This window comes from Aphelocoma coerulescens, assembly GCF_041296385.1.
Source record: "Aphelocoma coerulescens isolate FSJ_1873_10779 chromosome Z unlocalized genomic scaffold, UR_Acoe_1.0 ChrZ_unloc_scaf_1, whole genome shotgun sequence".
In the NCBI taxonomy this organism is placed as follows: domain Eukaryota; kingdom Metazoa; phylum Chordata; class Aves; order Passeriformes; family Corvidae; genus Aphelocoma; species Aphelocoma coerulescens.
Genome location: NW_027184086.1, coordinates 366,703 through 382,884, shown reverse-complemented (window position 1 = coordinate 382,884; position 16,182 = coordinate 366,703). Strand labels below are relative to the sequence as shown.

The 16,182-nt window shown below is 38.3% G+C and overlaps 1 protein-coding gene across 4 annotated transcripts in view; it reads right to left on the bottom strand.

Annotated features, from left to right (window-relative positions):
- The window catches only part of EPB41L4A (erythrocyte membrane protein band 4.1 like 4A), a 117,745-nt gene that overhangs the window by 26,045 nt on the left and 75,518 nt on the right, over positions 1–16,182 (bottom strand). For 3 of the 4 annotated variants that reach the window (XM_069002584.1, XM_069002586.1, XM_069002587.1), the window contains 5 exons: positions 14,066–14,157; positions 13,046–13,123; positions 11,706–11,818; positions 5,482–5,563; positions 1,108–1,191 (listed from right to left, as the gene is read on the bottom strand). In XM_069002584.1, coding sequence (XP_068858685.1) covers positions 1,108–1,191; positions 5,482–5,563; positions 11,706–11,818; positions 13,046–13,123; positions 14,066–14,157 — 449 coding nt within the window. The remainder of the gene's footprint in view (positions 1–1,107; positions 1,192–5,481; positions 5,564–11,705; positions 11,819–13,045; positions 13,124–14,065; positions 14,158–16,182) is intronic. The other variant, XM_069002585.1, reaches the window with a different exon arrangement.

Genomic DNA, 16,182 nt, shown 5'->3' with positions numbered 1-16,182 from the left:
TGTAAACAAGCACCTACAGGAAGCAAAACCCTGAAGACAGCTTCCCAGTGCTCTGTAAGTCCCACACCATTCCCAGTCCAGGGGGCTTGCTGAGCCTGCTGCCTTCAGAAGCCCTTCAGAATTTTTGTTCCATGACTCACCCAGCTTTCCCAAGGAATTTACCAGCTTGCAGCACTCCTTGCAAAGGAGGACCACAAGTCTCCCACTCATGGTGAGTCACTACTCACTGCCTTTCTCAACATTTTTAAACCACCTTCAATAGCTTCACCTGGAGATCCTCAGTTCTTTTCTGGAAAAATACAGTCCTGATCGCTTTCTCTTTTCTCAGTACAACTTGTGTTTTCTAGATGTTAACCCCCGAAATTGCCTCTTTTACTGACTGAAGGGAGGATCCTGTCTGGCCTATGCCCTTGTTTCCTGTCAGATTTACTGCAGAGCCTTTCACAACTTTGATTACTTTTGCTGCCCCTCTCAAAGCCTATTCCTTTTCCTGAGATAAGGACATCAGAACTGCTCCCAAAATTCATGGAGCACATATGTGATCCACCAAGTTACATAATGGTATAATGCTGTTCTCTTGCTTTACTAATAATTGCTAATTGTTTTTCTGACTGCTACACAGCTGATGTTTTCTTTGTTATCCATCAGAATTCCACACCACTACATATTAATCAGAAATTTAGGGTTATTTTTTTTGTCCTCATGTACCTCTCTTCACATTTTTGACTCAATAGGATCTACCCATCAGTCACACTTTAGGGGTCTTTCTGCCACCCTTCACAGACAAATTTCTCACTATCCTGAACAATTCTGTATCATCACCAAACTTTATTACCCCTTTTCAAGTTTTTTGACAAATATACTAAATATCAGAGGTCTATGAGCAGATCTCTATAGAAAGCCACTGCTGACATTCATTCACTGGCTACCTCCTCCTACACATACTTTCCTAATTTTTAACTGTTTATTTATCCATGAAAGAACCTATCTGCATACATGCAATACACCTATCTTATGAATCAAATAACACAATAATATATGAATATCCTTCAACCTTCAATGGTATTTACCATTGCACAGCACCTGAGACATCAAGTGTTGCCTTACCTCTGGGGGCCATTTTCCTCCCACGGAGCACTTGTTTTACTTCTTTGTGTTTCTGGACTGTTTTCATTTTTCATCTTTTTAAAGCTAAATAAGAGTATAGATATATACATTTATTTATTTATTTATTTATTTATTTATTTATTTATTTATTCTTAAAAACCCATTGTACACAGATCACATTTTCTTTTATCCTGAACACTTAAAATTTAATTTTAAAGGCATACGCACATTACAGAGACCCACCCTGGCATATAGTTACTTAGTTACTTATTTGTTATACAAAAGAGGACGAAGACCTGCTATGTTGAAAAATTTCTCCTAAAAAGAACAATCATAAGGGGAGGGGGAAAGAAGGAAAAAAAAAGAAAAAAAAAAAAGGAAAAAAAAATCATCTCTGCAAGCTCATAATTGTGGCAGCACTGAGTCAGAAAAACAGTCAATCCTGTCTCCAAATAAACAAGAACAGATACTTATGCAAGAAGTCTAACAATAGGGCAAACACACAATATGATCTCATAATCTTCCATAATATGCAGTTAACAGATTATTGAACCAGAGGCTTTACCTCCTTTTTTATTTTACATAGCTCTTAATGAAACTGTCTTCCATTGATTTACTTAAATACCTCTTGAATATTTTAAAATTTTTGTCATAAATACTGCCTGGTAGGAGTATGTTTCAATATCTGGCTATGACATAAACAATTACTTAATTTTATTTCAAGACTTCCACCTGGTTCAAAACTTCCATCCCTTGTTCCTGACTGTTTCTGTGATTATAGAAAGAAATAAAGAAAAACAAACACCTATGAACAATGGCTCCCTAAGAAAAAACTCCACCCCTTAATATTTTTTTACACATTTATAACTGTTTAATCTCTTTCCCAAGTGAAAGAACCACAGACTGCTTAATCTCTCCCAGTATGGGAGTCACCACATACCTCAGATTATCCCTATCATATTTTCCTACCATTTTTCCAGGTGTACAGTACCTACTTTAAAATGGGAGCAACAAAGGCAGGGGTGATGAAAACTATTCAAAGTATGACAGATCACAGGTTCATAGGTTCACAGCGCAGCATATCCTTCTCATACCATCCCCAGTAGAGCCTTGGGTTTTATTTTTGCCAGGAAGATGTTTTTGTGAAAGAGATGACTTCACTGACTGCTGCAAGGCAAAGTACCAGGAGAGTCACCTGGCTTGAGAGCTATATCAGTGTTTGTAACCAGTCTCTCACCATATGTACGGGGATGGGGAGAAAAAAGCAGGATGCTCCAATTCTTCCTTTATTCCTATCATTCCCACAGTGTCAGGTTTTACAGCTTCTGACCCATTAAAGCTCCCAGATAATTGCCACTTCAAATGCTGGGAAGTGGCTTTTAGCTGAAGCACACTCCTGTCCTTGTCAGTCGCTCAGCAGAGCTTTTCCGGCAGCACCATCCCTAGAGCTCTCTTCCTGCATGGACAAGCAGTTCACCTGAGATAGAATGAGGCAGCCACACTGATTTCCACTCAGGTCGTCAAGAAGTATTACTGACAGCAACCCCGTACAATCATTAATACATCATATAGTTATACAGTGCTACTCAGGAAATAAAAATAAAAGCTTTACAGTTGCTTACAGAGAGGGGAATATAAGCTGGGAGTTCTTTTCCCAGAGCAGGAGGTGACAGACCCAGCTTTATGAAGGAATCGTGGCTACTTAACTCACTAATCCACTTTTAACCTCAGCCTTTGGATATTACAGGTCACTGAGTTAATCATTTAATTCTCACAGAGTGAACAAAATGCAAAGCTACAGTAAGTCAGCAAGGAAAGAAATTAAATTACACCTTATCAGGTAAATCATTTTCTTAATACTGCGCCCATTAATTATTGACTCATAGGTGCATGCAATCTATTCCCAGGCTTAAAAATATGTGCTTACTACAGACTGAGCAAGTAACTCAGATAAATATATTTCTGTTCCATATTGCAAAAAGGAATTGATTTGCACAGCATGAACTACTGAACAATACCTTGGTTGAACTTAGAGAAATGTGAATACTGTTTTCAAATCTTAAAAAGATAAAGTACCTGGGAGGTGAATTTAATGCATTAAATTCCCAAGTGATTATTCATTTGGAGCAGACACACACTTTACAGACAGAAAGCTAGAGTGTGGCAGCTCTTCAAATACCAGCAGTATCTCCAGGAATGCAGTTGCAAAAGGTACCGAGTTCATTTTAAGTATCTGAAAGGGTTAGGATCTGAATTTCATGTGAGATTACTGTCATTGGGGGGGTTTTATGATTTGAATTTATACCACTTACGCATAAGTAATTAACTATAGATCTCAGCTGTGGATGAGATGTTAAATATGAAAACTCAGCTTGTGAACACTACTGAAAGATGCTCTGCCAGCATCACTGACAACTAATGCAAGAATTACACAGGACGGAGCAAACTTTTGAACTGTAAATGCTGCACAAATTTTGTCTGCTGCCTCTCACATATACAAAACCTGGCAGACCCAAAAGGTGTTTTACATGTGCAGACAGAGACACAGAGAAAACCAAATCAAATCCTAAATAGAAAAACAACTTCCAACACCTTTTTTTTTTTCCTGGAAATGACTAAGACTGTCTAAAACATGACTTAGTAAGAATCTGCCTGTGAACTGCTTTTAAGCTGTCAGGGTAAGAAACTAAACTCAGAAACCTTGAAGCTGTCATACTGAGAGCCACTTATTTTGGCTCTTCCTCTTAAACCTGCCTATCCATTTCCTTTTAACAGCTCGTTGCTAAAAATTCTGTCACAAATTCTGTCTGCCCCCCAAAATTATGATCTCTGAACGATGGAATAATGGTACCTTTTGCTTTGTATCTTTCTCTCTCCTAACAAATCACAGAACAACACAATGGTGGGGTTGTCGGGGTCCTCTGGATGTCATCTGGTCCAGCTGCCTGTTTCAGCAGGGTGACCCAGATTCAGCTGCCCAGGACTATTCCCAGACAGCTGTGGAATCATCTCTAAGGATGGATACTCCACCACATTTCTGCACAACCTGTGCCGGTGCTCAGTCATCTGCACAGGGATTATTTCCTGACATTCAGAGGGAACCTGCTGTGTTTTAGTGTGTGCCCACCAGGTGCTGTCACTGGGAACCACTGGAAAGAGCCTGAATCCATCCTCTTTGTGTCGTCCTTTCATGTATTTTTTTACCTCTGTATCGTTTTCTACTTAAAGGTTTAGCATCAGCATGACCAAGTGGCAAAATCATAAACTTTCTTTTAACACACGATTAGCATTATTTTCTAAGGACTAGAATAGTGCATTCAATTTCCCTCAAAATGAGAAAACAATTTAACTCAGCTTTTCTTTTGGAGGTCAACTGTTCCAGATATTAGGCAACGGAGAACACTATCCACCAAGCATTTGCAGTAAATCTTTTAGATCCTTTTTCAGAGCTCAGTCCAGATGTCTAGTAGGTGAAGCCCACAGCTTCAATGCATACATAAGTCCAGTTAAGAGTTACTCAGTTAAGAAAAAAAACCCCAGCTGTCAGGATTGCCAAGCATGCAGAGACAGATATCCAGACAACTAAACAAAAGTTAAGTGCTGCGTTTTTGATTCATTCTTTTGTCAGATCACTCTTTTTCTGATTCAGACACAAAAATTCCACCTAAAATTAGGGGTGGAGATATAAATCCCTTTCTGAATATGAGCCTTACCTCTTCCTTTCGGATATACTTAATAACCAGAGATGTGCACTTCAGCACTGATAAATTAGACACAGCAGACCACACAAGTCCAGAGGAGCCCTGGCAATTCACTACTCCTACAGATCAGGAACAAAAACTCTTGATTTTTATTACACATTGAACAGTATAACGGGAAATCACTGCAAGATTAACAAACCTGCTGGGAGAGAGCCCATGCCCAGCTTCTCTCTGCCCACACACCTCAAGCTTGCCCTGTTCAGAGACAGAAGGCCCATGCCCTGAGGGCTCTGACAGCCAGCCCACAGCTCCCAGGGGAGAGACTAACAGGACTTCACAGGACTAGCCTGCCCAGTGCCTTTTGGGTCATTGCCTGTTTGTTTTTTTTTTTCCTATTTAAACTTGAGACTGTCTGCCTTCCCATTAACTTTTGCTGATTTATGGGTTTTCAAACCATGTGTTGCCAGAAATCCCTGTTCCGCATTGATTGGAAGAGCAGGGTTTTATAAAACAAATTACTTGGAAACACTCTCTGACCTTTGTCAGCAGAAGATCAGATGGTCCTGAACTCAAGGGCAGGATAAACTGGTACTAATGATTACTAAATGTGTTCCTCTATCCACTGCATTGTACAACCTCTTAAAAGCTGTAAGGAAACTGTGGGTCCACATACCTTTTCACTGGAGAAGGTGCAATAATTTTGGTAGTTCCTTCATTTTCCCCATTTGTTGTAATCTGGCTTATGTTCTTAGAACCTGAAGAAAAAAAAAGCCCGAAACAGGTGAGTCCTGTAGCACAAATGTTTGCACACCTATTCAGCATAATCACCTCCTGAACACAGGGGAGCATGAGAGATAAAATGATACACAAGGTATCTGGTGCATGCTCCTCTTGTTAAGGCTGTGTGAGGACCACACTTTTGTGCTTTATCCTTATTTCTAGTTGTACCAGGGCACAATAAAGTTTAACATGAAGCACATTCATTACTCTTCCACATAAGACAGAAAAGTCTGAAGCTGTTGTTCTCAAAGGAATACTCTGCCACTGTCAACAGAAGGAAATTCCCTGCTCAGTCAAGAATGAGAATAAAGGTGTGGGGAGAATACAGTTTGGTTCCTGCTGGTGCTATGATTTTAGTTCCCATGCTATGCTGTTAATACTAACCTGTAATCTTCCTTCAGTTCACACATTGTCTTTCCACCTAATTGGCAGTTTCAGACATTTCTTACAAAACTGTTACCATCTACAGAAACAGATGTCAAGTAGAACAACAAAACAATATCATTATTGATGCAGACCTCTTCTGGACAGGATTCTGAGCATGTTCATTGAAGACAATGAAATAGATTGAAGATTACAATACTATGTCCTCTGGACACAAGCAACAGCATCACAGTGTTGTTTAATGTAGTGGTACAAACCCCAAGACATTTTGACTGGCCAAAACAAAAATAGGATGTCTTAATTTAAGCTGTGAAAAGATTTTACATGATAAGTTTTCTACCTAGCCTCAGAGAAAGGATTTCTTCACAATCTCCCTCAACTTCCCATACCACCCCTTTGGCACACAAAGTCTCTGGACCCTACCTCAACACAAACATTTGAGATATTTTTCTAAGGCATTTTGTCTGCTCATCAACTGCTTCTCTTACAGGTTAGATCTGCTAGTCTTCTGCAGAAATCAGCAAATATATCACATTTTCAAACAAAGGAATTAATCTCAGTATTTAACATATTCCTCTGTGAGGCAGCTTTTGATTAAGCCACATAAAGTGCTTGTAACTTAATGGAGCAATAAAAACTTGTGCTCCAAAACATATCATAGCAGTGAAACAACTGCCAGAAAAACAACCAAGGGACAAATGAGATAAAAGAAACAGATACCTCCAGAACTGATCCTTTGCTGTGTTTGGTAATATCCTTACCATTCTGCAGGCACCCAGTCACCTCTGGGTGTCAGGCCATGGTGGGTCAAACAGGAGTTTTCTGTCCACACTTACATAAACTGTAATTACTGTCTCCTACTATGTTCCACCTGGTGTTTCTTTTATTGACTACAGTACTGTTCTACCAACTTATACCTCTGTATGATATAATTAACTGATATAAAAGAGTAGACTCCAAAAAAACTGTCCAAACACTAACCCCATTGTAAAAACTCAGCTGTATCACTGTTTCTTGCATGCTGAGGCAATAGGCCTCTCAGAAGTACCTTAGACAGCCAGAAATTTTGAACATCTCATTCGTGGAAGGCTTCCCTGGTTGTTTACATTTGGCTGGATAAGTTACTCTCAGCATTCACTGCACTGCACTGAACTTTTCCAATGAGGTGAATGCACACACTTAATTCCCTTTTACAGACATCTTGACACTGATTTGTGCATTCAATTCAAGCCAACTATTACATTTTTAAAAACTCAAGTGTCCAAAACCGTATCAGCCTGGGAAGGTAGTTAGCTTATCGTGCCTGTTTGTTATCAGGTAAAGCCACTTAACTGACGTTATCTGGAAGTAGTGTTTGTATTTAAACCAAGTCATGAGAGTAGCAGATAGCATGATCAAATGGAAAACATACAGTAAAAGCTCATGCTTTGCATCCTGGGCTACTAAGAGCCTACAAAAATGAATGGACTTCCATATGTCTACACCAGCACAGCCTACTCTGTGATAATGGTTGTTTTTCTTACTAGTTTCTAAGTCTGTAGCCTCAAGAGTTTGTTCATCTCATGCCCCATGACTGAAATGCGGAAGCAGTCACACCCATCCTTTTATAAAACATTGGATTTTAAGTAAACTTTAAAGTATAAAGCTCAAAGTAAATGAGTTTGGAAATAGCTAAAATCACCTCAAGATCCATTTTCTCAAAATTCTAACTTTCAAAGCCAATCTCACAATTTTCTGGGAGAAGACTTTGACTGGGCCAGACCAAGAGTTCAACCATGGCTGAGGCTGGCAAAGTAGGGTAGTGACAGGCACCTGTGGCAAAATGTGATTGCTTAGGGATTAGCACAACACAGACAGTACTGTAATTGTAATACCCACACCCAGTTCTCCACCTGGCTTCTAAATCAGAATGGCAGCACTTATTTTGCACTGGTTTATTCAACTACCCAGCATGCAAGGCAGGGACAAACCAAGTCCTCAGCTACCAAACAACAACAAACCCTAGGCAATGTGTTTTCCCCCGCTGAACAAACTCAGACCCACAGCAACAGGTCTGGTCACATCAATGTTTGTCCTGAGAGGATGTTCTCAAGGAGCTTTTCACGTCCAGCATTCAGCCAAAAGAATAATGAACACTTTCACCCTATGTAGCAAAAGCTGAACATTATTGGTCTGGGCCTAAGAGAGTAAGACAGAATAGTAAGAGATCCTGTTCCATGTTTGAGTTTATTATTTGTATCCAGAGCAAAATGGAACTGTAATTCTCTATCAGCTGAAACAGGAAGAATAAGCAAATGAAACACGTAACACTTATCTCACTCACAAGGCTTGACAGAACAAAACAAAAAAAACCCTTTCTCTAAATGAGCCCCAACTTGAATACCAGCCTAAAACACACAGCAAAAAAACCCCCATGCACCAATATAAAAACACAGCCTAAATCTAATATCAAATCATAGCCATTCAAATTTCCTGACAGGATTTTTCCACTAGCCCTAGAACAAACAAGATATTAAATGTATCAAACAAGTGACAAAATGGAGGTTACTGCATTTTAAACCACTGCTATCGGTATTCTAGGAAAATAATCTGCCATGTTAAAGCCAAAAGGTCTGCACCGTGCATCCTATCAGGGGAAGCAATCAATGGCAGTGGGTTTTATACACGAAAAATAGTTTCTCTCTGTCCACAGTATCATCTCCTTCAATCTCTCTGTTAAACCACAAATATTTTTACTGAAAACAGATTGTCCGGGCACCTGCTCCAGCTCTTAACCCAGAGATCACCAAGGGTCTGCAGTCCTAAGGACTTTAGCATACTTTAATGGACCAATAAGACAAAGAAACATTATTGCTCAGCTCTGCTAGAGATAACCAACCTCTGCCTTCAGGTGACAGAAAAAGAATATAAAAAGCACATACTATGTTTATAACACCAGAACACATACAAAAAGAAGAAACAAGGGAAAGGATTTTTATTAGATGTCAGAGGTTAGAGGTTTTAGCACTTCACACACACTTATCTGATGGAGGCAATGCCAATTTTATATTCTGCAGTCATGCACTCGTTCTAACTGTCCCCAAAACCACTGCTGTGGCTGGTACCATCACTGCTACCAATAGATTAAAAAAAAACAAAGATAAAACAAAATCAGAATGGCTAACTGCAGTGGCTGCAAAAATGAAGCCTTGAATACGTTTTACTTCTCAGTCTTAAGAAAAGATAGAAAGGGAAAGAAGCAGGTGAGGAAAGATGCTGAACTCAGAGAAGGTGGAAGGAAGTTATTTCATATGAGCTATTCGTGAGCCGTTGTTGGATTCGGGTAAAGTAAATGGAAACCTGACTTTCATTCAAAAAAAATTATAAGACTCTGTTCAGCTGAATCCTAACTAAAGTGTATTTGACAGAAAATACCTTAAGATATAATACATGCAAACTAAAATCACCCTGTTTAAAATGTTGGACAAGTCATATTTAACCTTATTACATCATACTACAAACAGAAAATGAAGAACAAAGGACTAAATATCAATGATGACCATCTGCATAATGTCATGCAAAAGGAATGTTTATTTTAAGAAGAAATATCATTTAATTTTCTCAAACATTTTAGTCAGGGAAACTTTTACATAACTCATAAAACTTACTAGTCTATCAGATTAATTTCCAAGACAAAAATATTCTACAAAATAAAATCTACAGAATACATCAAAGCAAGTGACGCTTAAAATATGCCAAATAGTCTTGATTCATTGTGTGAAATGCACTTTGTTATATCTAAGAACAATTTTAGGTGAAAAGAGGTAGATTTATTTTATGCAATAGACTATCACATGTTGTCTGAGACAGGGAGAAGAAGCAGCATTAGTCCTCATTCAGCTTCTGAAAGCCTGTTTAAATGGAGAAAGAATATTCAAAGTTTATCACTCTGAATAGCCAAAGACAAAATAACAGGAAAAAGAAAAAAGGAGAAAATATGATTATTCATAGGGAAAGACAGCATTTGAAAGACATAGCTCTCTTCCCTTAGCCCATATTTTGAGCGGGAAAGGAAACAAATTCATTTAACATTAATATCATCTGAGTTAATACATTTGCCCCAGTGGAATATGACTGCACACTTGGAACACATGGGTAATCAATTAAGTTGAATTAAAAAAGAAAACGGATGATAGCGATTACACAACTACACGTAAGTAAAATGGTGAAAAAGCAGCCATTTTATTTTAAAGGGAGACAAAGTGTTTAAAGCCACCAAAACAGCAAACACATGTTGCCCAGAGAATTCTGCATCACATTACATCAGCAGGAGAGGATACAGGAAGGTTTCAGTTTTTCCTCACACTTCTAGCCAAGAGACTGAAAACAAAATGAGCAAACACAACACATGCACAGCCTTGCAGCAACACACATTGACTTTCACTGCCTGGGCTAAGGCAAACATTATTTTCAACTAAGAGCCGAGTTTTAGCTGACAAATAGCCACACAAATTTCCAAAAGAGAACCAAGGACTAATGAGGCAGGAAACACTGTTTGGCTTGAACTACTGCCCTAAGAACAGGACAGTCCAGCTGAACAAAAAGTTTAAATCATTAGGTTCAAGGGTGAACAGCTTCTTGTCCTCTCAGACAACCACTTAAAACTGCAGACACAGTGAAATATATCAGAATCAGAAAGCCAAGTAATTCTTCTCATTTTACACTAAAGAAAATAAAATAAATTTTAAAAAATTTTGTAAACTGCCTCTATTTTCCAAGGCTATACTTTTAATTATCTTACATTTCAAGAGCCACCACAGCTAAAAGGCAGAGCACACCAGCTTTGTTTCCGAGTCAAGAGACAAAATACAGCATTCAGGATAAACACTGGAGGTTTCCAGAGGTAGATATCTACTCTCTTTTTAAAAATAGGTTCTCAAATTTTATAGTGGCATATTAAACCATGATAAAAGAGAAATATTGTTTACATTTTAAAGCCCAGACAAAGAGCAAACACACACACACATGCTTAACTCCACATGCAAGTTTGACTGAGCTGTGTGTGCCTTCTGTCACAGATGAAGCTAAGCAATACCCACATAATCATACACGGACCTGGAGCTTGCCATCTCTATTACCAAATTTCGGGAAGCATCTACTATTCAGGCCATGACTTCTGTGATCCATGCTTAATCCTACTTCCTCTAACACCTGTAAAAACTTCCAGCTTGCCACAACAGCTTCTGCATGCAGAATATATTTCCAGCTCACACATCTGAAGCATGTTAAAATTGCATGGCACTAACTTCTGTTCCACCTAATATCAAAATAAAGGGATACTGCCCTTGAAATGGGAAGAGGACGTGCATAACTGACACCTTGGGTCAAATAGCCCAAACAATGAGATACTAACCAAGACATACAGGTATAAAATTTGTCTGCAAGAAATAGAACTCCTGAGAAAAAAACAAGTTCTCACGGCCTGTTTTCAAACTTCCCTTTCAACCTTTACCTTAGACCTACACACACGGGGTTTTATCCTCTTTAATCGACAGCAACTCTTTTTTTTTATCTGGAAAGCTGGAGGTTTTATATCCTGTAAAGCTTAGATATAAATACTGACCTCAGGCAAAACACAGAATCCATTCTGAGAGATCCTCGAGGACACTGCAGCAGTTCTGAGTCACCTTATGATGACAAGATGAACCAAAGAAAAGAAGACATCTCCCCCTAGGTCAGCACAGAAGGACCTACCTGTCTGTTGTGTTCTTTTGGGGTAAGTCTTGCTGCGACTTCTTTCAATGCTCTGGTCAGGCCGCGGAAGCTGCACAGAAGGGTCTCTGGTCATTCGCAAAGATGTTTTGCCACTTCAAAACACAATAAAATCATGAGAAAACACTGAAAAGTTATCGAAGAGGATTGTTAGACTGAAAAAAAAATGCTATTAATTTGTCATCCCACCTCTGGTTCTCCTGGTGAGTAGCACTACCCTGAATTCTCTTTTGAATCAGTCACTGGCAAAATCGTTGAAAGATTGTGCCAACCACTCCTATATTTGGCATTTTCAAGTGGAGATAAGCCACTGAAACAAAATGCTGGTTTCTTAGGAATAGCTTAAGATTCTGACATATGACTTTCTAAAGTAATATTATTTCTTCCTGAACTTTTTCTCTATGTTTTCCTCCCAGGAAAACTTATTTACTATTGTTCACACATATTTAATATTATTCAGTTCCAGTCAGTCAGGGGCTACTCCTCTGGCATGTGGAATGACAACCTAAAAGACTGCAAAACAAACTGTTATAAGGAAGTCTCACTAGCACAGCCCCAGATGGCAACAAATTGAGTAGAAGTCCTAATTCTCATTAGGCTTTTCTTCCCTGCACAATTGAAGTAAGTTATTAAGTTTAAATAAATTCTTTTATGCTCACTTTAATATTCCTCTTCCTATGACTAAGCAGAATATAGTGTTCATAACAGAGGCAGGGCAGTAATTTCCCTGTTATCCACAGCATGGAGAATCCAGATCATTCCAGAGAGTGTGATAACTCAAATAATATGGATTATGAAACAGGCAAAGTAACAAAGATCTCCCTAGCTAATGATTATCAACCTTACTCATTATGATCCATCTGTTTCTTGCATGGCAGTGGAAACAGTGCTCCTTAACCACCCTTAATTTCAAGTTTACAACATCTTTCAAGGCTTAGAGCCTTGAGCATTCATCCAGTGTTGTCACCTATTCAAGTCAGAAAAGATACACCCTCATTTTGGTACTCCCCAGTTGTCACAAAAACCCCTTTAGGACATGAACATAATTTCAGGACTTAAAGGAGATAGTGATTTAAAGAATTGCCAAAGTTGGTCCCACTTTGACTACAGGGTATAGCAGGCCTCAACCAATTCTGGTGATCTGGAGAAGGATAAAAAATTTATATTTGTCCCAAAACTGCCAGACTCCAAAGAAGAGTCTGTTAAAATGGCCTTTGTCTTCAGAACTATACTGGGTGGGGTTTTCTTTCATTGGAAGGAAAGAGGAAAAAAGAAGGAATGAAGAAGGAATGAAATGAAGTTAAAACAAAAAAAAAAATCACCTGTACCGATGTTTATAACCTATGGATCCAAACTTGCTGACTTTTCTTGACAGAGAGTTTGATTCATTCTCTGGCACCCTGTGCAATTTGAAAAATAAAACAACAAAGTAGCATAGATAAGTCTGAATGATAGTCCCCTTCCCAAGTCAAGAAAAAAGAATGCAAATTTGGGCTCAAAAAAGGATTTTTTTTTTTCTGCTCATTCCTCTTCATCCCTACCTCTGGACAGACTCTTATGGGGTTGAAAGTGTCCCAAAGTCACCTGTTTGTCCCCTCCTATTTTGACTACACACCTCTCTAATTCAGAGACAAGTGTAAACTGCTGGCACCAGCAGCCTTTCACTTAATTTTGGGAGAAGGCAAACCCACCAAGCCACAGCAGTGAGACTGCAGGAGGGATTCTCAGGTCACTCATTTACAGCACTGCTAAAGGCAGCCCTGAGAATTCCATCCACCAGTTCCCAACTAGACACCCTAGCACATTTCTCTTGGTGCTTTTTGCAACAGTAAATTCAAGGGCTTTGAGATGTGCAGTATTGGGAAGATTTTATACACCTCAGTAAGTAAGCCAAATGTTAAAGAAATTCAATGAATTTCTACTGGAAAAAAATAATAATTCTGTGTACTGTAGAAAATATCAATGTCTGAATTCCAAAGGCCTCACTCAAGCCAATGCTGCTACAGAAAAACTGATGGTTAAATACATCAAAACCTATATGGCAACTTAAATCCTGCCATATACTTTTGTGAATATTTCTGTTAAAACCTACTGTATGCAACCTGAAGTACTGTTTAGAAAAGAATGCTAAGACATTCAAAAGAAACCACCAAACTACCCAATTTTAAAAACACTGTTTCACATCACTGTAAAGTGTTGGCTTTTAAAAGCATTCTATAACCAAGAGCAAAAATGTGTTTCCAGGCAGCAAGCCTTTGTTACACCTCTCTGCAGGTACAACAAGGCTCCTGCTCAGTGTAGTGGCCCTATGGAAAACACAGCTTAACTTCTGCATCACTCACCTGAAAAATGTATGATGCTCTACACAGCATTTCCAGAGATGTTTGCATGTGACCTTGTTGCGTGCTTCAAAAAAGAAGGACGTTTCATTGCACTGAAGAGAAAACAAAATGAATATTCTTATGAGGGATCCTGACATGGAAGTGAATCGCATTTACTGAACACAAGAACCAACCATCCCATGTCAGTCCATGTGAGAAAAGAAATCAGCATGAAGAAAAGCAGGTTCTATAATCCTGCAGAATTCTTCATTTTGAAAAAACAGAGAAAAGAGATTCTTGAAACATTTCTGTTCCTTCATTCTTGCTCACAGACATCAGCTTTTTTCCTAAATAAAACACACAAGTTTTTTTTTTCAAAAATTATTTTTCTGATGTTTTCTGAAACTGCAGGTCAGATGTCAATCAAAAATATTCTGGTTAACAGTATTTTAAAAAGGCAAGAATAAGTGAAAGAAAAAAAGAAACTCAAGATCTGTTATAAACTAATATGAAGCAATGACACAGAAAAAGCACAAAACATACATGCAGAGAAGGACCAAGGTAAACCTGGGGAAGAAAAAAAGAGAAGAAGGGAAGGGCGTTTTTTTTAAATAAAAGCTAACCTCAGAATAATTCAAAACACTAGGAAAAAGGTGGAAGTCATAAAATCCACCTTAAAATCTCTTGAGAAAAACAACAACAACAGAATATTCAAAGCTTAAAAGCTCACTTCTGGAAACTGGCAGAGAAAAGAGAAGTGGGATACATACAAACTGTAACATACTTCCAACAGACAAGGAGAAGCAACAGACACATCGCACTGCTTGTTTTCAACAAGGTAAACACTCAAATATCTTCACAAAAAATACCCTTCCATCTATCTGTCACTTGGTGAACTCAAGTGCTTGGTGTTTCAGCTGTGATTCACACAAAGAATGAGTAGTTCCAGTGATGTCAGTGTGAGAGCTCAGCGTGGCTTGACACCCCCTGTAACAAAACTGAATCTAACCAAGATTTCACCAACAGGTGAGTTACAAAGGGGGTGTGGTTCACACCACCCTCAGCAGCTGATTTCAAGCAATCTATGTATGCCCTTGCATTAATTCCACTTCTCCAGTGCCATGCATACACAAGTAAAGAGCTCAGGCAAGTTTCTACCCCTCCTCATTCATTATTATTTATTATTATCTGCAAGCACCTTGTAAACTGATAATTAATTCTGCATGTTCTCTAGAACTCAAAATTTCACCTGTAACAAAAACCCAGTTATATCTCTATTAATAGCTGTCAGGCAGCCTCACAAAACCACAAATTATCTCCTCAAGCAGCTTTTTCTTCACCTTGAAACAAATAACAGTAAAAATGACAGAATTTTACACCTGTGGTTAGAGTAATAGAGATTTCATTCCCTGATCAAAAAAAAAAAAGTATTGAAAACATACACATGAGCTTATTTTCTCACATGCCTTATTTCAGTTAAATGTCTGGCTGGAATAGTCCCATGGAATAGGCAAGGAATTAAAATCATTGTCCAGTCTTCCATCAAAAGCACATTTTATTCTCCAGGGCAAGAGAGAACAATACATGTGGTACCGTAAGACATATGGCCACCAAGAATGTGGAAACCTAGGATTCATTTGATACTGCTGTGTATATCAAAAGAAGACTTTGTAGTACATTGATCCCATAAATATATTCCCAAAGTCCCTTAAAATACAATGTCAGGTTTGATAGGAATCATCATCTCACTGCAAGATTCACAAGTGGTTTAACTTACAGCAAAAGTAAGTTTAATTCATGAAAAGTAAAGGCTTCCTGAAAAACCTTGAAAATAATCAAGGAGAAAAATCAATTTTTTTGGAGTCTTCCAGAGTAAAAACATCGCTCTTTCTCCCCGATGACTAGAAACAAGAGTCTATCCACTGAAAGATCATAATGCATTTTTACATTTTAAAACTTTTAAAGAAGACATGTATAGTGGTACTTTGCATTTGCTTATTTTGCACATAGCAGAAAAGTAGCTTTGGATTTCATTATTTGATTTACATTGCAATTTCTATATGAGACTGTCATCTAATATGATTTCATATAAACCCACACAATTATAGTCATCTTTGAAACAATAATATCAAACTGGA